General features: G+C 39.7%; 1 protein-coding gene across 1 annotated transcript in view; it reads right to left on the bottom strand.

The window, feature by feature from the left end:
- Positions 1–21,947, bottom strand: part of PLA2G4A (phospholipase A2 group IVA) — a 134,414-nt gene that overhangs the window by 8,852 nt on the left and 103,615 nt on the right. The window contains exons 12-16 of the mRNA XM_077825030.1: positions 21,833–21,925; positions 18,069–18,140; positions 15,321–15,563; positions 7,625–7,809; positions 83–278 (exon numbers count right to left, since the gene is read on the bottom strand). Coding sequence (XP_077681156.1) covers positions 83–278; positions 7,625–7,809; positions 15,321–15,563; positions 18,069–18,140; positions 21,833–21,925 — 789 coding nt within the window. The remainder of the gene's footprint in view (positions 1–82; positions 279–7,624; positions 7,810–15,320; positions 15,564–18,068; positions 18,141–21,832; positions 21,926–21,947) is intronic.

Here is a 21,947-nt window from a genome sequence, read left to right as displayed (position 1 = left end):
ACAATGTAACAACTGATATATTAATTTCTTGTTTCCAGGAACACCAAGATTTAGTGTCTTTTAGTGTCTATTGCAAACACACCTGGAGCTTTGTATTTCCGGAAGTTGATGTTTGCCAGAACAAAGTGGATGATGGTTGGACAGTCTTTTTCTGTAGCTGTATTCTTGGGTTTGAAAACATAGCACTCCTTCAGGCCCTCTCGATCAAACACATGTGGATCTATTTTTGGAAAAGGAAGGTTGTTCATTTTGGCCCATTTTTCAGCAAGCAAAATTTCCTAAAAAAGGAAGTAAAGTTTCAAATGTTTACAAACAACCATCACAATTGGGGACTTTTTATTGAGGGTCACAGAGATAAACAAAGATAACCAATGATAGGAACAATCTTACAAACCATTGCTTTCTGACTGCAGCAGGAGTATTGGCATGAGTGAAGTGTTGCCAAATTGGGCTTGATATCTAAACACAAACAGTTTTTGGTTTGAAGTGTAGGCTCTCCTTTAAAGACTGCTCAATCCCAAATCATTAAAGTGAAGTTCCACTCTTAAAAGCAGGTCTCCAAATTTATTTTCTTATGCAACTCTGCTCCCCAGAGACTCATATCTGATGACTTTATTGATAAAAATACATTTTAAAAATGATTTTTACCCCCGTTACTCTTGGAGGGCCAACCGAGAAGGAGCAAAAATGAATTCCACCTTCAGTATCATCAGAATCGCTTAAAAAGCCAGTTACACCTGTGTGAACCCAGTGAAAATAATGGGATTGTACAGTTGCCATTGAAGACATTATTTGAAGACAATGGAGTTGCACAGCTGTAATTCAGGGCCTAATTTGGCCCGCACAACCTTTATGACAAGTGATGATTCACGAAAAGGGGAGAGCTCATCTTGGCTCTCAGATTTTAGGATGAGTTTGCTTTGCTGACAGCTAAACAAAACCCCACCCATAACGTTATTTTTAAACTGACCACCACTGCTATGGAAACCAAAGAGATTTATCAACACTGATCCACAGAACACTACGTTTACATAAGTACTTCTCCAAGCAAAACTGCATTTTAAATCATGCTACAGCCAGGATGGAAACCTGAAAAATAGTATGTTGTTTTCTCATGACAGAGAAGTAAACAAAATCATTGGCAAACAATGATTCAAAAGCACATAATGTGGGCATATTGTGGGAGGTTAGGGAAGACCAGTCTATATTTAACCATGTGTAATCAGAATGAAATAGGATTTTCCTTTAGGAAACCATTTTGGACACGCAAGAGACTAAAAGGCAGTGGGTATGAAATAAAAATGGGTGAATGCAGTCATTGTCTTCAGCTGGCAGATTTCACTATGTTTTGGAGAGATAAGACATATTTCAAATCTATTGCAAACAAAGGGCAAATTCTGCAGTGATGTATGCGCTGTGAATACAGACTTCTTCAAATAAATTATACTCATTCTTTTTCAGGGAGAGTACTAAGCAGCATGGTATATAGAAACAGCAGCTTCATTGACACAGAATCATAATGTTCTCACTGAGCTCACTTGAGCTATTCAGCCACATTCTGATCTCATGTTCACCAGTGTGAATCTAGGGTAACTCCACTGAAGCCTGAAGTGGAAGTACCCCATATTTGCCACAGTGGGAACTGAGATCAGAATTTTGCTCAGGTCCTTCTTGGCAGAGTGAAAGTGGCTAGCAGAAAACTACTGTCTCCAGATTATAGCTGGGTGCTAGGTGGAGGTATGTCAGTATTTCTATCATACACGTCAGTGTTCAGAATTAATAGCTCAGTCTTTTAAGAGATCACTTTGAGACAAAACTTCATGCATTTCATTTTTGTTCTTTGCCAAGCTCCTACCCTTTTGTCAAATGGCTTTTAGAGTTGTTGAGAGTTTTGATGGAATTTATATAAGGTCTAAAAGTGCATGAAACCCTGTTGCTATTTTTAATAAATATCTTAATGTTGCTATATTGCTACCTTCCAATCTGCATGCAAAATACCTACCAACAGACAGAAAGCTCAATGCACAAAAAGAAATACAGGACTAGGCATTTAAAACCTTGCCCAGGCAACACTATTGGGAAAACATAAAAATGAGAGAAAAGAAAAGATGTCTCAGTGGAGATGACCTTACAAAGTCAATGATACTAGCTGATCAGGACAATGGACCCCATGCTCCCTTAATGACAAAAAATGGGCCAAATTCGGAAGTGAATTTTGCCTAATTAACCATTAGACTTCAGGATTCAGTCAATTAAGTGGAGGTGAGGTGTTTATGCAGGGAAGATCTAAGCAGCATGCCAAGTACAGGGACAGTCTGAGTTTGTTTAACCTACTATTGTTACAAATAGTACCTTATTACTGTAGTGGAAAGAGATTAGAGAGAAGTTCTCTCTTTTTTCAGTTTGTTTACTCTCTGCAATACTCTATAACTCATATTACTGTACCCGACATAGTCAATGGTCAGTGGTGTTTAGGTGGCTCTTATATGTGGCAGCAGAGGAGAGAGAAATCTTTCTTTTTGAATTGACAATGTGGTTGTAAAACCACAACAATTTTCAGTGGGTCTCCAAAACAGGTGTATTCCCTGACACTACTTTAAGCTCACTTTTAACAACTGACTAGGATTTCAAATAGATGGTGTCCATTTAAGTATCCCATGAAAATGTCCTTGCTGTTATTGTTTTTCTGTTGGCTTTAATACTCCTGGGAGACATTAACCTTCCTCTGGTCATTTAGAGCTGTCTTCATGTTTTGTCTGTCTGTTTTGATTGTAAAGGCAGTGGATCAGGCATTCCACTCTTGCCACTTAAGAAATAATAGATGTCATTTAACCTTTATTTTGCAGTGATTACTTTACTCTAGGTTGGATGGGACTATTCTTAGAAAATCCCAGATAAAACACTGGGCTTACTTTGGCAATGGCACAACTGAAAAGTTTGCTTCCAACATATTGTATAATCAACTGTATTGCAGTGACTGAACAATGATAAATCTCTACAAGATGATACAGAGACATTTCCTACGTCATATAATGGAGTTGCTCTATGAAGCTAGAGCATAGGAATTCTGGTTCATATTCCAGCTATTACATTCTTTCCAGCTACTAATGTGTATGTGTTTAATCTTAAGAATTCTTATGTCAGCAACCACCTTCTCAAGTAGTTACAACATGCAGTAATTATAAACTTGGACCTTTCTCATGCTATTTCTAATACGATTGAGATGCTGTGGTACAGTAAGATTGGTGTACATTTCTACCTCCCTTTTCCCAAACAAAACTGTAGACGTCACCTAACTCCTACGTGAATACAAAGGACCTGACTCTCATGTATACTACAGCCACTCTACATCACTCTGGCGGAGTAAAGGGGCCTGAAAATGCATGTAGCAGTGTAAAGGAAGATCAGGGCTCAACAGTTCTCAAACTGCCCTAATTCTCACTCTGCAACCCCATGTATCAGGCTGGGTCACTTTCCTGATAGTACTTTCTAACAGAATATCTGATTCACTTTTGAATGACACCATGCAATCCATTTTGCAGACTTCCTCTTACCTAATCATCATTATTGTAACAGATATGGCAATTTCCTCCAAACTCTTTGGAAGATCTTACTGTGTTAAATCTATGTATCATTGTGGGTCTGGGATTGTATGTCATTCCATAGGGGAGAGTAATGACAGCCCCCTCCCTTGAACCAAGAACTTGGGGGTTGGGGTGGGGGGGAATTAGGCAAATTTACTTAGGTTGTAAGACCTCCAGAGAGATTCCACAGACAAAGGATTTTTGGATAAATAGTGTGAGTTTAATCTGAATCACAACAGGACCTTCTTTCTGGCCCAGCAAATAGAGAGGACCTTCTGTTCAAGAGAGGGCCCCAATCGGCTGGGAAGGGTTGGAAGCACTGACCAAAGCACTTGCAGAAATAGAAGGTGATCTCTAGTTAGCTTATTAGCATACAGGTAGGCTCTTTTATTGTTTATAATAAGTTTTCTCTGTAATGCCTTTACTGCAAGAATAAATGTACTTGCTTAGAAAAAGCTGTGTGATAAGTTAAAATGGTGGGCTTTTACACTGCTTATAGCCTCTGAGAAGAAGGTAAAGCAGCCTGCTGCGGCAGTCTGACTTGCAAGGGAATTCACAGTGCAGGCAGGAAACTGTGCAGCCTAGAAATACCCCAGTCAAGAGGGAGAAAGAAGCAGCTTTCCACCAAGATGGCCAGGGAAGCAATCCTATGCTCTGAGTGTCCCTAGCCTTGGTTTGCCATAAACTGGGAGTGGACGACTGGGGACAGATCATTCAATGATTGCCTGTTCCTGTTCTGTTCATTCCCTCTGAAGCATTTGACACTGGCCACTGTCGGAAGACAGGATACTGGGCTAGATGGATGATTGGTCTGACCCAGTGTGGCCATTCTTATGCCCAAGAGTGGTGACAGCTGGGAAGCCAGAAGCAGGTGTTCCTGCTAGACCACAGAGGGGGATATAGGTGCAGTTGCTCTGAACTGTGGCAATGATCATCATCTATTTTTGAAGAACAGCCACATTAATCCTGCAGGCACAGTGCCAAATTTTCATCTCAGTTAAACCCATTCAATGCTACTGAATTCCCATCAGTGCACTAGATTTTACATTACAAAGGACAGGAACCCATTTTGCTGCAATGCCAAGCATATGCTTGGTGCTCAATATATAACAACGTTATATTAATGATTAATTAATAACCTAATAAATGGAAATGACTTTCTCTTACAGCTGGAGAAATTATTAGCTTTTGGATTATAAAGAAATCTGCTTTCTGGCAGGGAGTTTCTGAAGAAGTCATAATGTCTGATCCACTTCTCAGCCTTTCCATTGAATTCACCGAGAGTCAGACCAGGTCTTCCATGTCTAAACTAATGACAGGGAAATTCATTTGGTTTGAAAATCTCTTGTCTGGAAAGACTTCAGAATGGCAAAGGGAAAGATTGTTCTAAATCTCTACCACACGATGCTGGATACTTTAAAAAACAACAACCAGAACTGCTCTGATGAAAAATCTCCAAGCCACGACAATTAGACTCCTGAAATTTCTAACCATTTCTTCATTTAAAGCCTTTATGGCCAGTTACTGATCTGTAATCATACTTTTACATTTAGGGTAATTTTTTAAAAAACCCTTAAGTGACTTTGGAGCCAAAATCTCAATTTCAGAAGTGACTCAGGCACTGTCAGAGTCTAAAGCTCACTGAAAGTTAATAATCCATAGCAGGATTTAGGTGTAGCAATCCAGTGGACTCCTCAGCCCCAAGTTAGGCACCTATACTCCCTGTACAGTGCATGGGGAGAACTAGGTGCCCCAGAGAGAGATTCACAGAAGTCAGCATGCTGAAAGGGGGAGCCATATTAGGTAGCCCATGGGAAATGCTGAGGAGAGGAGAGTGGCCTAAGCACCACCCATTAGAGGTAGTTAAGCACCGAACTCCAGGCTGGATGAAGATGCCTATATCCACTCAGACTTCACAGCTGTGAACTTTCTCCTAGAGCTAGGCACCTAAGCCCTTTCTCACAAAAAACAAGAGAGGGACAAACCAACGACCTGGGCACTCACCCTGGGATGTGGGAGATCTGAGTTCAAGTCCCTGCTCCAAATCAAGCAGAGTGGGGATTTGAAGTCTCCCACATCCCAGATGAGAGCCCTGACCACTGGGCAACTGACCTGGTACCTAGGTATGTACATGCACACACACACTACCCTCCAGCCTCCTCAACCAGCCAACCCTCCTGCCAACTTCCTGATCAGTCAGCCTTGGCTTTCTTTTGTGCAAAGTCGGATCCAGTAGGTGTGCTCTGAGCATGCCAACTGGACTTAATCCCTGCTGTAGACAGCACTAGATCAACAGAAGAGTTCATCTGTCGACCTAGCTACTGCGGTTTGGGAAAGTGGATAGGAAAACCTCTCCTGTCAGCCCTGGTAATGTCTACACGGAAGCACTACAGCTGTGCTACTACAGCATTTCAAGTGTAGGCAAGCCCCTAGGCGGCTAGGGAATTTAGGTGTTAGCTGAATGGAGATTTTGAAAAAAGAAAAGGAGTACTTGTGGCACCTTAGAGACTAACGAATTTATTTGAGCATGAGCTTTCGTGAGCTACAGCTCACTTCATCAGATGCATACCGTGGAAACTGCAGCTGCAGTTTCCACGGTATGCATCTGATGAAGTGAGCTGTAGCTCACGAAAGCTCATGCTCAAATAAATTCGTTAGTCTCTAAGGTGCCACAAGTACTCCTTTTCTTTTTGCGAATACAGACTAACACGGCTGTTACTCTGAAACCTGGAGATTTTGAGGATCTCAATGTCACATAAATATCAGAACCAGCCACCTAAGTCCCTTGGTGCATCCAGCCCTAAGCGTGTCACTCACATCTGAAAATAAGACAGGTACTTCTGAAAACATTACCCCTATTAACTATTTATTTACAACAACCACCTAGTGGTATTTAAACTAAGGTTAAGTTACGTTTACGCTGCGCCACAGTGCGGATTATAGGGGTATGAACTGCGCAGCATGCACCAAAGTACTGCGATCTAACTGCCCCGGGTGGACGTTGGTGTCATGAACTAAAAGGTATCTAGTTCACGTTAGCACACTCCTGTTTGAAAGAGGACTGCGTTAATGTGAACTCGGAACCTTTTTGTTTGCACCAGCTGCATCCACACAGGGCAGTGAGATTGCAACACTTTGGTGTGCTCTGCAGTTCACATCCCCATAGCCCACACTGTGGTTCGGTGTACACAAACCCTAAGTGTGCTGATACACCTTCCATAGACGATCTAATGAGTAGCTTATGGTAGATAAGGAGAAGATTTTTCACTTCTTACATTAAGAATTTATCTTTTTGTATTTTGTTTAACATGAGATAATCATGACATCAAAAGAAGACTGAAGTAGCAGTTCAGATTTCTGGATGTTTGCTTATTGTAATTCTCCTGTATTATGGAACTTACATATGGTATTTTCTTCTATATTTGTGTTGTACTGTTTTATTTTTTATTAGTAGTATATTTTATAGTATAAATGTAAGCTACTTATTTGCTTAATATTGATTATAAACTTTTTTTTTTTTACAAGAGGAGACAACAGATCATGGCATGTAGTTTAAAAAAAAAGATTTAAGGGTCAAATTCTGCATGTCATTGTGCAGTCAGGGTTTCCATAAAAGTCAGGTGAGGAATTATTTCAAGTGACATTTTGTTGAGGGTCAAATCCCACTGCCTTCCTCGTGGTAGTAGTCTCTTCTATCTCAGTGGAATTAATCTCCTGAGTAAAGTGAGCAGGATTGGGGGCTGAGTAGAAAACTGGTGATATGAAAGTCAATTACTGCAGAGCTGGAGCCATGATGGCACCAAAGTAAGATTTTTGAAAAAGAGCCCTGTGAATGGGAGGGCCTAGAAGACACAAAAGAGTGGAGTTTGCCACCAGCATGGTGGGAGGATAAAAAGCATGGTCCAGCTTTTCAAAGGTATTTAGGCGCGTAACTTCCATTGAAATCAGTTGGTGTTAAATGCCTAAATATCTTTGAGAATCTGGGCCTAACCTCCTCAAAAATGATAACACAAACTGAAGGAATGGCCTGGTCTACTTACTTTGAAAGGAGGACTGGAGTCACTTGGCCTTGCAGAGAAATCAAAGGAGATGATGAGATCAACGCCTCGCTGAGGTCTTAAGATAAGGGGGTATGGCAGGTTAAAGGTGAGCCCACTATCCACTACATGAATCTTTTTGCTCTTCACATCTAGTGGCTCATATATCCTCTCAAATTCATCAGGATCTAAGCAAAACAAAACAAAAAACAGATCCAAAAATCCCCAACAGTTAGTAACTGAATAGGTAAAGTACCCTTCTAATGGATTGTAGAATCACTCAGAACTATGGATGATAATTGCATTAAGTAACTTAACTAAATGTAAGTCTAACGTGATCTACTGTAAAGTAAGAAGTCTTAACAAAAAATGTATGTGTGTATTAAAAATAATCACAATAAGATGACTTCCAAAGTGATAGGAATTAGCCCCCCAGAAATGCAAGGAAAATAGTTATCCAAATCTGATATCTGACTGCAAAATCATAAATGTTCACTGTATGACCTTCAGTGCCAATCTGCATATCCAAACACTATGTTGACATCCTTTCAAGGCTCCAGTGTCTGAAATTAGACTTTAGGCATGAATTAACACGTTACCATGTTGCTTGTCACATTGGCCAGAACCATAATATTGTTTTCCAGAAAAAGTTTTTAGGTTAGAGTCTGCAGGCCCAAAAGCATGCAGTGTAACCTCCCTGATCCCAAAGCTCAATCTGTGTGTACGAGGGGTGGGGGGCGGAGGGAAAGAGAGATTTGTGTGTGTCCATTTGCACCATCCCAGTCTTTGGATACTGCTAAACATTCCCTGTAGAGCTTGAATATTTCCCCCTAGGACTTAAAGATATTTCTGAAGAATGATTTTTTTCTTCATAGCACACCTGATTGTACCACGTAACAGGACCTTTAATCATAAACCGTGGTTTGCTCCCAAACTTAAGTTTAAGATGCTTGTGTCATAAATATAAAGGGAAGGGTAAAAACCTTTAAAATCCCTCCTGGCCAGAGGAAAAACCCTTTCACCTGTAAAGGGTTAAGAAGCTAGGATAACCTCGCTGGCACCTGACCAAAATGACCAATGAGGAGACAAGATACTTTCAAAGCCGGGAGCGGGGGCGGGAAACAAAGGTTCTCTCTGTCTGTGTGATGCTTTTGCCAGGAACAGAAAAGGAATGGAGTCTTAGAACTTAGTAAGTAACCTAGCTAGATATGCATTAGATTCTGTTTTCTTTAAATGGCTGAGAAAATAAGCTGTGCTGAATGGAATGTAGATTCCTGTTTTTGTGTCTTTTTGTAACTTAAGGTTTTGCCTAGAGGGATTCTCTATGTTTTGAATCTGATTACCCTGTAAGGTATTTACCATCCTGATTTTACAGAAGTAATTCTTTTACTTTTTTTCTTCAATTAAAATTCTTCTTTTAAGAACCGGATTGCTTTTTCATTGTTTTTAAGATCCAAGGGTTTGGGTCTGTGTTCACCTATGCAAATTGGTGAGGATTTTTATCAAGCCTTCCCCAGGAAAGGGGGTGTAGGGTTTGGGGAGGATTTTTTGAGGGGAAAGACATTTCCAAGCGGGCTCTTTCCCTGTTACATATTTGTTAGACGCCTGGTGGTGGCAGCAATAAAGTCCCAGGGAAAAAGGTAAAACAGTTTGTATCTTGGGGAAGTTTTAACCTAAGCTGGTAAAAAAAAGCTTAGGGGGTTTTCATGCAGGTCCCCACATCTGTACCCTAGAGTTCAGAGTGGGGAAGGAACCCTGACAGCTTGAAATTTTGATTTAAACAGCGATGTCTGCAGAGGCCACTGTAGTCCAAGGAATGATGAACACTATAGCACCTGAGCACTCAGATTATTTGTTTCTTTTGTCTCTCCCTCTAATACCTACTAGTGTAGGGTAGTGTCCAGATGCGGATGACCTGTACTATACAGGAAGGCAGACTAGATGATCTAGTAGTCCCTTCTGGCCTTAAACTTTATGCCTCTAAAGTTAAACAATCATGCATGTCTGGCACAGATGTCAGAGTAAATAGTCACCCTTGCAAAGGTGTTTTCATGTAAGGAAAAATGAATGGAAATTGATTCTTACTCTAGTTCATAAAAACCAGGTTACCCCTTGCACTTCAGGTTCCATGAAGAAAACTTTGCCCATTCAACCTCAAATCAAGTACTTTGATTCTTTTCCCTTTACCCAAGAACAGATTCATCAAATGATGCACCAATTTCCTATTTTGTATCTGAATTTCTCAAGGGAAAACACCTTCAGAGCAACATGTGACTGAGACGCAGAACTTCTATTGAGACCTAACCAAACATCAGAATAATAGTTCTCTATGCCTTATTAAAAAGCTACTCTTAAGTTAAGTCAGAGGCAAATACTTACGTTATATGTTAATAACACCTTACATTACTGGAAGTGTAAAAACACACACATTTATTTTGTATGTATTTACATTTCTTTCAACCTGGAAAATAAAAGTCAGCTGTATCTGTTTTTCTTTTGTTTGTACTGTAGCCAATTTACCTTTCCAGTTTTTACTGATACAATGATTGTGTTTCATTTGCATTTGTTTGTTTATAAACCATTTGCTTTCACTAGAATTTTTTTTAAAAAATTTAAATCACTTCATCAATTTAGAAAACCTTTCTTTCTTTAAATTTATGAAATTTAAATATGGGGCCAAAATAAAGTTCTTGTTGAGAAATGCAACACTGGCTCTTGCCACAAACTGGTTTTAGTTAGTATAGTCTTCTTTTTCAATTTACCACTGCTCCACAATGCTAAGCAGAACACCACATTTGATTTCACAACGGTAGTAGGGTCTCCCATCTCCAGGATGCGAATAAATCAGTGTTGAGACCACTTGTACTAACACTCGTACTGTATTGTTATTAATGATGCTATTCTTCATATCTCCATCTATATCAGCAAAAGGAATAGCTCATAATGTTAAAATTGCTTCCTAAACTGCATCAACAATACAGGAAAAGAATCATAAAATATCAGGGTTGAAAGGGACCGCAGGAGGTCATCTAGTCCAACCCCCTGCTCAAAGCAGGACCAATCCCCAATTTTTGCCCCAGATCCCTACATGGCCCCCTCAAGGATTGAACTCACAACCCTTGGTTTAACAACCCAATGCTAAAACCACTGAGCTATCCTTCCCCCTCCTATATGATCTCTGGTGCCAGGCAGGAGGAGCTGCCCTTTGTACCCCAGTACTCCCCTTAAGGGCTGGGTTAGGAACTGTTGGTTCATCTTGGATTTGTAGGTTAAAGCAAGGATGCCCAGGGTAACGGCTCTGTGCATTTCTGGAAGCCCTTGTAAGGTATCCCATGTTTTTTATTAGACTCTGAATGTTTATGGGAACCCCCCCAAAGGTTAGCACCTTAAGGGCCTAATGCTTGGAACACCTACAGCACTTGCCCCCAAATGTGTGGCATACCCAGCCCGCTACCAAATAGATTCGGAGAGGTTAAGTTCAGAAGGGACCATCAGATCATCCAGTCTGCCCTCCTATATACCATAGACCCTCAAATTTCCCCAAGCTACCCCTGTACTGAGCCCAAACTAGGGTATTTATGTAGCACAGCACTCACAGTGACTCCATGAATTGGAGTCAATTACAGTATGTTAATTGGAATTTTTGCCTCTCTCTACAGCATCAGCATTGGCCACTGTTGCAGACAGGGTGCCAGGTGAGAGACATCATTGGATTACTCAGTTATGGCTGGTCCTGGTTTTCTTTTTTTTAAAAGATACTAGTTTATATTCCTAGGAATTCTGCAAACTATTCTCTGTGAGAGGTAAGATAAAAATGATAGGACTTATTACATGTGAATTCATCAAAGAAAGATGCACCTCTGCTAAGAGACTTTCTTATCACATGAAATCTTTTTTAACAGTAAAACATAAAGAACAGTCATAAATGAATAGAATCTGTGTGGGACCAGCACAGATTGACTATCGATATACAAGAATTTGATTTAGAAGAAAGAATGTTTCAAGTATAGCTTATAAAACATGTTCTCATTTTTTATTTCCAGATGCTCCTTGTCATGGCAATCAACTTAAAGGAAAGTGAGGGAGTTGAAAAGGGCATTCACAACTGACGTGCATCTACCATAAAATAGTTTCCATAAATATTGAAATAAGGAAGCAAAGCCTATGAGATAATTTTTCCCCATTGTTATTCATTTGGCATTTTCTCAAGAGTGTTTTAAAGGGTGTTGGAACATCAAAGGTACAGAAATAGATCAACAGTGGGTCTATATAGAAATTATTCAGGAGTTTTCAAGTAGATTTGAGGTTATTTCTTAAAAACAAAAATAACGTGGGGAAAAGTTAGATGGGAATTCTACTTAAAATAGAAGTGGGCAGCTCGGGCAGAACTAAAGGACTGGATCCATCCAGTCTCCATCCAGCTGAGGAAGCATATGTTTAAAAAATATATACAGATTAGAGGCAGAAGCCAATCTGGAGTTTTAATTGAATCAAACTCAAAGATTGTAAACAGCTGAAATTCTTAACGGAAAAACAAAAAGTCTCAGTGTGAGGACTTCCTGCTCCAAGGGATTAGAGCCAAGCATTGGTCTGTTTGAAGTCAGTGGCAATAGTCCCGGGGATTGCCTGCAATGAGACCAGGATCTAGATCTGCGAGAACTGGTTGTCTTGAACAGGTAGCAATTCCATGACCAGGTGTGAGTGGGGCTGCATCCCCATCAAGCAGTTAGTTTTTGTGGTGGAGTCTTACCTAGTGGTAAGGGATCAGGGAACCCGAGCCCACCCACATCATTGGATTCCAACCCCAAGACCTCCATAAAGAAGACTTCTGCTTCTTATGGTCCAGCGAACACCCTCTCCTGGGTCTCTGCCTACTGCTCTGTCCTTCTTCACGATATGTTGTGGCTTGCGGTTGTCTCTTGCAACCTGACCCATGGTCTGCAGGCTGTGGGGGGGTCTCAGCTCCGTGCAGCAGTCCTCCTCCTGGAGATGCTCTCCTGGCATAACCCCTCCATATTAAATCTACCAAATTTAACTGGGAAGAGAACTCTACAGTTTGGATCACTTTCCATAGGGAGATCTGTCCCTCTCCACCCACCACCCTGCTGTGTTGAGGAGACTCCCTTTTAAACCCCTTCTCCAACCAGAGCATGCCCAGCATGCCTGCTGGGGCAGGGCTCCCCAGGCCCAGAGTTGTTCTTGCTCCCCTGTCTCTCCAGGTCATCAAGCTGAGTGGACTTTTGGACTGCCTGAGAAAAGTGACCCAAAGATTGGAGCTCTCTTCCCCGTTAAATTTGGTGGTTTGATTGAGCATGATACCACACAGAGCACCTGTCCCCAGCTCTGCTCACTCTCCTCTCTTGCCAGTCACTCCCCACTAAAACATACCTAGAAACAACTGCACAACATAGCATTTGCAATTCTGCAAATGGGAAGCTAAAGTATGTTGCTTGGCTGTTCTCCCAACCCCACCACTCTTCTGGGCTTATCAGGCCGATTTGGCTGGTATTTAACAACATAACCCCTGCATGCCATATAAGGGCAGGGAGGGAGGCAGAGAATCATGATTCTCTCTTGAAAATTTCTAACACACCTTGTGATCTAGTGTGATTATCGTGTCTTATGATGTATAGGGCTTTTATTCATGTTTATTATGTATAATACACTGACCTGGCCTCATGCATGTGGTTATGTCTCCTTCTAGTGGATGGTCCTATCTACTGTATTTCCTTCTGCAAGCTGCTACTTTTAGCTGAAGCATTAGATGCCTGTACTTTCAATGGTGCAGGTCCTGAATTCAATCCTCACTGATGATTGTCAAGTATGCCTAAGTGCAGCCCTGGTTCTTTACCTATACTATGACTTTATAAGTCTGTGGTCAATGTGAAAAGCACTATACATATGTCAGCTCTGTTTTTTTAAGATGTCTTTATTTCTGGTGTGTTTAATTTTCCTATTAATAAACAAAAAGAAAAAATATTTTTAATTCTGGTCAAATTATATTGTTTTTAAAACCATGGATAATAGCAACATGGATAATTGTTTGATGGTTAAATACATCCAGTGCCTTGATATAAAAGAACATGAAAATCATGTAATATTTTGAATTTATTTCAAAGATTCCTTTGCAGCCACTTCTTTAGACTCCCAGGCTCTTGTACAAATATAGATAAACCATCAGTAGTACTGAAAGTACACTACTGAATAATTCATCTTAGCACAGCCCCTCTGTTCCTAACCACTGAGGGCCCAGTTCTATTGATAGTTACTGTTGAGCAAAGTGCAGGGATTACTCATAATGATAAGCACTATGCTTGGTAGCTTGCAGGACTGGATTCTAATCTTGTAATTTGAGCAAATACTTAGAAATGCAAAAAAAAATGTCAACAGCAAAAAACTATTAGAACATGGCCAGGGAAACTCCAGATGACCTGTAGTCAAAAATTTCTCTCAAGTGGAGGCAGCTCTCTGTCTATCTAAGGTTCAATTTTAATCCAAATTAAAACCCTGGAGATTGAGGGTTTGATTTTACATACTATGTGCCTTAAACATACTACAGTTCATCAAAAGTTATTTTTATCACAGATCTGCTAAGCACTTTCCTGCCTGTTTTAGGCACTATAAATACCACTATAAATATTAAGATTACCCAATTGTAAACACCTCTGAGCTGAAAAATAATGTTTAGAAAGTGGAGCACACAAGGAATGTATGAGCCGTTCAAAAGGATAGTTACATTAACAAATACACATTAGAGAGTCACTTTGTTTCTTGAGCTTTTAAATGACATCTGGTATTTACAACTCCATAATGACAAGTTCAAACCTCCCCCTCCTGCACACACATGGACTAGATATGAAGAAATTTGGATGTGCCCAATGGATCAAGCATGCTGAGGTAGGGATTTTAATGAGGAGAAAGGTGTGTCTTAGTGGACTAGCAGAGTAAGGGTGTTCCACACTGGGGATAGTGTGGAGGAAACACCCAGATAGCTGGGAGAGAAGCAGAAAAACAGAGCAGCAAGACTGGAGGCAGAGGCTGATGCTTTGAGATCTACAGATGAAAAATGCTATATAAGAACTAACTGTTATTGTTGCTGATCTACTATGAAAAATTCAAGTAGGGAGTAGGGAAGGGACAGGATTTGTAGAGGGAGTTGAAGGGGGAGCATTAAGGGAAGAAAATGATGTTGTTTGGCAAGACTCATTTCTGCCCCATGCTAATGAGAGAAGATGAAAAGAGCATGATGGGACATTCCACATAGTCTTTTGTGGGTATTTCAAGAAAGCCAGGAAGTGGCCATGTACAAAAAGCACCTTAGTCAACTCTACCAAGGAAAGAGCAACTCCTCCCCACCCTACAAGTAAGTATATTGTTCAACCAATTCTGACAGGAGGCCTTAGGAGTGGGCGTCATACAGAACCAACAACATATTGCACTTCTATGGAGTCCGTCCTGATTCTGCCAGGAGCCCTCGACTTGCCTCATATAGGAATAAAACATTGCGCTTACAGCGCCAGTCATCTTAAGAACCTCAACATGCTTGTAAATATTCAAGACTGCCCCTATGCAAATGTGTTCTAGCTTTCAGAAGTGTTCAGTTGTAAGCATTCCAGTCTAATGACATGTTCCCACAATTGTAGCTCAGTTTATTCTTTCACTGACAGAAATGCAGTGCACAGATATTTTGTGAACTAACCTGCAACTGCCGTGTCCATTTCATCCTCCTCCACAGATTCCTGAGTACCCAGGCCTGCTAAAGGGGAGAGTGGGTACCATGTGTTGAGGTTCAAGCCCAGCATGAAGTTGTGTACTTTCCCAGCACGCCCTTCTCTGGTGTTGAAAAGGGAACTATCTCCCACCAAGGCCATCAGCATGCGCTGGACCCAGCTTTCTTGACTGTTACTTTGAAGTTCTTTTTCAGCCTCAGGATTTTCAGTGCCTGTGTGTAAAAAAATGAACAGCACTGAAACAGTTAACATGAAAAGTCTCAAAATGAGGCTTCAGTTTCAACACCCTACTGAAGCAAAAGGGCGCGTTCACATCTCTCCCAAGACCAAACCATGCCCTGCTCTTGTGCACAGCTCAAGTAAATGGAGTTTGTGCAGAGCATTTAAGAGGAGCTGGAGGAATTCTCACTCCTCAACGCAGAGTGTCCATCTAACGTCTTTGCTGCTTCTATAATAGCATGTGGAGATGCCTGGGTTCCTGCCACTGTGGGATGGGTGTGGATCCATGTAATAGCACATTCACTGGCCTCTCCATGACACACTCCTGAGTTGCAGGAAAATTTCTGCTGTATGGCCTTGGCCCTGCTAGGTGGAACCACGGTGGCAGTGCTGCATTTAGGGCCCCCTGTGCTGGTGAAGGGGTCAGCAGCATTTCACCGGGTGAAAACTCAGGCTGTATCTGTTCACACTCAGAGCTGTATCTTCACAGCGATAAGGGGTATATAGATATACATAAGGATGTAGATATTGAGCTAAATCTTAAATTCTACAAATCTGCATAACAGAGAAACTTGAACATTTAATAATTAAGTCACAAAAGTTTGTCTATGGATCTTGCTTTATTAAAAAATAATTATTGAAAATCTAAATTTTGGGTCAAGATTGTTCTGATAACATCACCCAAGTAAACTAACAATGCAATCAAAAGCATAGCACCTGATTTCCAAAAGTGATGAGGACCCATAGCTTCCATTCAAACCTGCAAAGGATCTTACCGCCTGTGGGGCATGACCTTGAGCTTTCCAAACTCCCACCAACTTCTGTAGGTGTTTTGAGTGTTCAAGGGATTTAGAATCAGGCCTGATGTTCCCAGTGTAGCACTCTCGTTTTTCTCTTTAAGGCATGCTTCACAATGAGCTGGTTTTCATTTAAATAGGGGCAGAGCAAGTGTCAAAAGAGTAGGAAGTCTGATCTGCAGGTCCTACTGCAGACTTATCCTGTGGAAGTGTGAGAATCATGGCAAGCCCCAGTGCTTAGTGTCACAAATCAAGCTGTGTAAAGCCCACACGGACATACAAGGCCGTAAATAATGATTATTTTCTTTATGTGACACTGAAACAGGATATCTTCAAATAAACACCAAAATTGGTATCTCTCCCTCCCCATTATTTCAAGTCAAAGGAGAAATGAGGAGCTTCTTACTTGACTAAACCTCATTTTCAAAGGTATTGTTTTCTTCCTGCCACTGCTGGCACCATCCTTAAAACCTAAAATAGTGCAAGGAGCTGCATCCCCTTCATTGCTTTAGTTGTTAGTGGTGATATTGATTCTTGTAGAAGAAATAGAGACACCCAAAACTATGATGTGGTACGTGCATGAAAGAATAAGGGATTTTAACATAAGAACGGCCATTCTGGGTCAGACCAAAGGTCCATCTGGCCCAATATCCTGTCTTCCAACAGTGGCCAATGCCAGGTGCTTCAGAGGGAATGAACAGAACAGTAACCATCAAGTGATCCATCCCCTGTCGCCCATTCCCAGTTGAAAATATTTTCATACATAAAAATCAAGATAAACTATTTGGGCAAGATGGAGATAATGGTTAAAATGTCAAAAGTACTTAAGTGGCTAGGATCCTAAATCCCATTTACAAAAGTGACTTAGAAGCCTGAGCCCCACTGACTTTCAATTAGAATTATGCTCCTAAGTGTCTAAGTCACTTTTTCCAAAATACAAAGTTCAAGTTCCAAATTTTACCCAATATGGTGGCCTTAGGTCCAGAATGGCAATACTGAGGACACTCACACAGGTATCTGGAGGCACCGGAAATGCTAATCAAAGACAGTGGACTTAGACTGAGCCACACTCAGCTGAACTTTTGATTAAGGGCCCTTTGAAATCAACAGTCATCTATCTCTAGCTTACTGGGCTGATGACCAAGCCAGGGACACTGGTGAACTTGCTAGCTCATCAACTTCAGCTTTCTGGGAAATATGGCTTGATGAGGTTACTGTCTCAACAACTCTCATGTGCTAGGCTTATGCCAAGATGTGGGCTTCTGTGACGATTATTAGAGCAACACTGCTGGCTTTCTGAGCTGATGTTAAGGCACAAGTCTCTGAGAGGTCATTTGTTTACCAGCTTGAACAGTCTGAGCTGATAGGAAGAGAAAGGCCTCAGTCAGGTCTCTTGCTCAGGTCTCTTGCCCTGACTAAGCTAAAGCCAAGGCATATACTTTTTTAAGGTTGCTGGCTCAAGCAGTAGAATTTTACCATTGGCATCAATGGGACCCAACAAAGGACAACATACATGGGTAAGTCAAACGGGATTCAGCCCATTTTGGGGGTATGTACATGATTGATCGCAACAAAGGTCCCTAAATTTTCTTTTGCCATCACAATCACCTTGCTTTAGCTAGAAAAATCAACAGTATATATAGAGAAAGTGGAGCACGTATAGTAAGTAAAACATGCCCTGGACCATGGAGTTTTCCTTACCTTTTGGTCCCTGTGATTCATCTTCACTGTCTGAACTATCATTGCTCACAAGATGCTTTAGCCTAATATTTTCTGTTGAAAAAAATATATATATACAATATATTAAATTGTTAGATCTAAGCTTACTAGGAGATCAAAAAAGTGTCAAGGTGTATCATTGTATAGTACTTGTGATAGATAGGAAATGAAAACTAAGCAAGACAGCTGTAGGGAGTCAAATTATATTTGGACATAACTGTGAAGAATCTATTGTGTGTGATCCTGGTTTGGAATTGTTGCAAAGTTCAGGATAGGTTTGCCTTTTTTTCACAGGAATTCGGCATTATCCAATGGAATTCTCCTTTCAAGGCAGAAAATCCTCTGAAGAACAGGTGGAATTTTAAGGTGCAGTCCAGACTTAAGCATGGGCAATGCACACTAACATCCATTGTGAATTACAACTGCTTATACCAGGGTTGATTTCTTCAAGATTATAAGCAAAATAACAAAACTAAGGACTGTTTTGCAAGCCCACAAAATAAAACTACTTTAACAGAAATAAGCCTGACAACAAAGCCATATATTCTCCTCTGAATGTATGCCTTTAATTTGTGGTAATGGGAATGCCGTGTGCATATCAATTACCCCTCCACATTCTGGGAAGTAAAAGAAAACAAGAAAATTACATAACTTTAATGCAAATCTATTTTGGAGGGAAAAACAAACAAAAAATCAGCAGTTAGGCCAAAGCAATTAACGTCAGTGGAGAAGCAGGCATTTTACATTTCACTCCATTAATCGACAGAATGAACACAAGGTATGTATTTGGCAAAAATCTATTTTCAATCAGGATAAGATCACTGTATCCAAAATAATCAAAGTCAGCCTGAAACTGTAAATTACTTGGGATTTTTCCAAAACCATAAAAGAATATTAAAAAAAAGGTAAAGGATTTTTGAGAGCTGTGCAATTAAAGTAGCAATGCATTCCACTGTCAGATCAAATAGCTCATAAAGGAGATTAATTTATGTGAAAACTATTTTCTAGTCAGCAAACTCTGTTTTCTTTAATTATTTCTGCTACTACTTTCAAGTAACCAACTATGTTTAAAATAAGGAAAGCCTTTCTTGAAACAAATGGATTTTCAATTTTCATTGTCTTTAGTTATTGAAGTTCAGCTGAATTATAAGTTAATTATTATTAACTTATAATTCAGAATTATATGTTTTATAAACAGCCTAGTGTTGGAAAACCATCTTCAGCTGATACTGTGGGCAATGTGTGTTGGAACAAACAAGCTCACCAAGCTCCCAATATTCTGACTTCTTCTGTTTGGTTGTAAAGATTTAAATTGGGATTTTCAAAGTAGACACCCAACTGCTATTGAAGTTCTATGAGAATTTGGTGCCTAACTCCTTTAGGGTCCTTTAAAAATTCCAGCCTTAAAAGTTCTTCCTCCCCAAGAAAATTTATAATGTAAATAGTCTATACTAGAAATCTGAAAACAAGAAGACTGTCTTCTCATAACTGTTTTGAATAGAATGGAATAGATATCATACACCAATTGCCTCTTCCTAAAGAAAATCACCCATGTTATTTATGACATAAACCAAATTTTTGTCATGGCAGGACAATGACAGAGTTCATTTTGGGCTGAAAATTCTTTGTTTGGGATTGTACTTTATACCATGTATATTATCCAATCAAGGATCAGAACAACTAAAACATTAGGCAAGTAGCAACATTGTATTTCCAATACTTTTGCTAGCTCAAAACAGAAAGCTTGATTGAGAGAGATTCAGGCTAACAAAAGGCATGTGGAAATTAAATTTAAATGTGCTATAAATATAACACTGTATCTATGTTGATTGTTTATGAGGATAGTCCTTTTAGGATTAGATATTACACTGTAGAAATCTATACAGACACACAAGCGTTTCTGTCATTACGGATTTCTCCTTAGATATTTTCACTCTTGAAAACTAAATAGCTACTCAGACACTATCTAAACTATTGTTAATGCTAATAGTATGCAACAAAGACAAACATACAAATTCTTGGATGATGACAAATAATATCTGACAAGACAAAAATTAACAACCAACCAAAAAAAGAAACTATTAAAAGCCACAAATATAGATTTTGAATGTCAAAGATGTATTTTTTAAAGACAAAGATATGAGAAATAGCTTATTTAATTCTCATGTTCAGTGTGATTTATAGATTTTGGGTAAAATCCTGATTCCACTGAACTCAGCTGAAGTTTTGTCATTAGCTTTAATGGGCCAGGAATCCACCACAGTTTTGCCACTATAATATAGTTCAAGTTTCATCCCCCTTTCCATGGTAAACTCTCACTTTGAGGTATTTTGTATTTGTCTGTAAAAATTCTCACAAACATGAAACATCTCAAACCAAGAGCAAGGGTTTTATTAATGAAAAAAAGTTGAAAAATATATTTGGAAGTGTAAAAAATAAATATTATTTTTTAAGGATTTTTTTCCTACCAGAGAAAAGAGCTCTTTAAAAATTCAAAGTGATGCCCTGTTCTAGTAAAGCAATTAAGTACAGGCATAACTTTAAACACATAAGTAAACGTAGTGATTTTTATAGGGCTACTCATGCTTAAAGTTAAGCATGTGCTGAAGTGTTCTGATGACTAATGCCTAAGTTCCTATGTTTCAGTACCTCAAAAATTAACTCAAATAGACAGATTATTATATTAACCAAATAATTTTTTCTTTATCCAGTGAGTTTTGTTGCTCATGAACTATACCAGACAGAAAGCCCTGTAGGATGAATTCTTCTATTTGCCACAAGACAGGAGCAGCATGAGAAAGCTAGCTTCCCCATATTGCCCCAGCAATAGTCTCAACCACTAGACGGAAGGTATAGTGGAGTTTTTATGCCCAGCCAGCCCTCTTCCACTCAACTCAGACTATCGACATAGGTGCTGACTATTCTGGTTTATTTAGAGGTTTACATGCATTTCATGTGCACCTATCACAGTCTCTGGACAAAGTACAGGAGTAAAAATCATTCCAATATCAAAAGCTTTAAAAAAAACCTCCAAACTAGCATTTTTGAAAGATGTACCTTACCACAACCATCAAGCTCCAACATTCCCCTCCCTACAATGATGTGGACACTTGTCCAGTAGAAAGTGAATGGAGACCACTAAACTAATTTAACAGAAATTAAAATATCATCAGATGGTAAGAATTTAGGGCACCCTGGAATGGAATGGAACTGGCAACTAAAAGGTGAAAAGCTCCATTATCCCTTTATCAATTACATGAGCAGTCCCATCTTCAAAGACATTTATTATAATGGCAGGTAGCCATGAGGGCAGGTTTTCAGCCTATTGGCTCCTGAAGCTGACCACATCAATCAGAAAAAGCACTTTGGTGTACGTATATTTAAACCATCATGTTTTTTAAAAAATCTGTTTAAATAATATTTATGTGCAAGACCTCTCCTCTTCCAATAGCCCTGACACAGGTCAGGTATGGTGCCTATTCAGACTACAAATAAATAAAAGTGGGGGAAGTATTGAAAAAGTAAGCCAATACTAATTCTCTTCCCTTGCCCTCCAAGTCCTTTACTGGTGTCTATCACTGTAAATTGGTGAAAGGAAATTTCCCTGGCTTTTGACATACAAGAAAAGGTTAACACAGTGTCGTACACCCACAAACAGATCTAGAGTGATAGTGATGTTTGAGTTATTAATTCACTAAAATATTAATACCAGTTGCTGGCTAATAGATTTGTTTTTGTTACATTACCTAATTCTTCCTCCATGGTGGGACCTTTATTATGAGAATTGGAAACTCCAAGTACTCTGTTAAATAATATAGAAAATGCACTGCCCCAAACGCCTGAAATGGGAAGAAAATGACT

Source organism: Eretmochelys imbricata, chromosome 8 (assembly GCF_965152235.1).
Source record: "Eretmochelys imbricata isolate rEreImb1 chromosome 8, rEreImb1.hap1, whole genome shotgun sequence".
Lineage (NCBI taxonomy): Eukaryota > Metazoa > Chordata > Testudines > Cheloniidae > Eretmochelys > Eretmochelys imbricata.
Note: the sequence above shows the minus strand (reverse complement) of the source record. Positions and strands in the feature narration are given on the sequence as shown.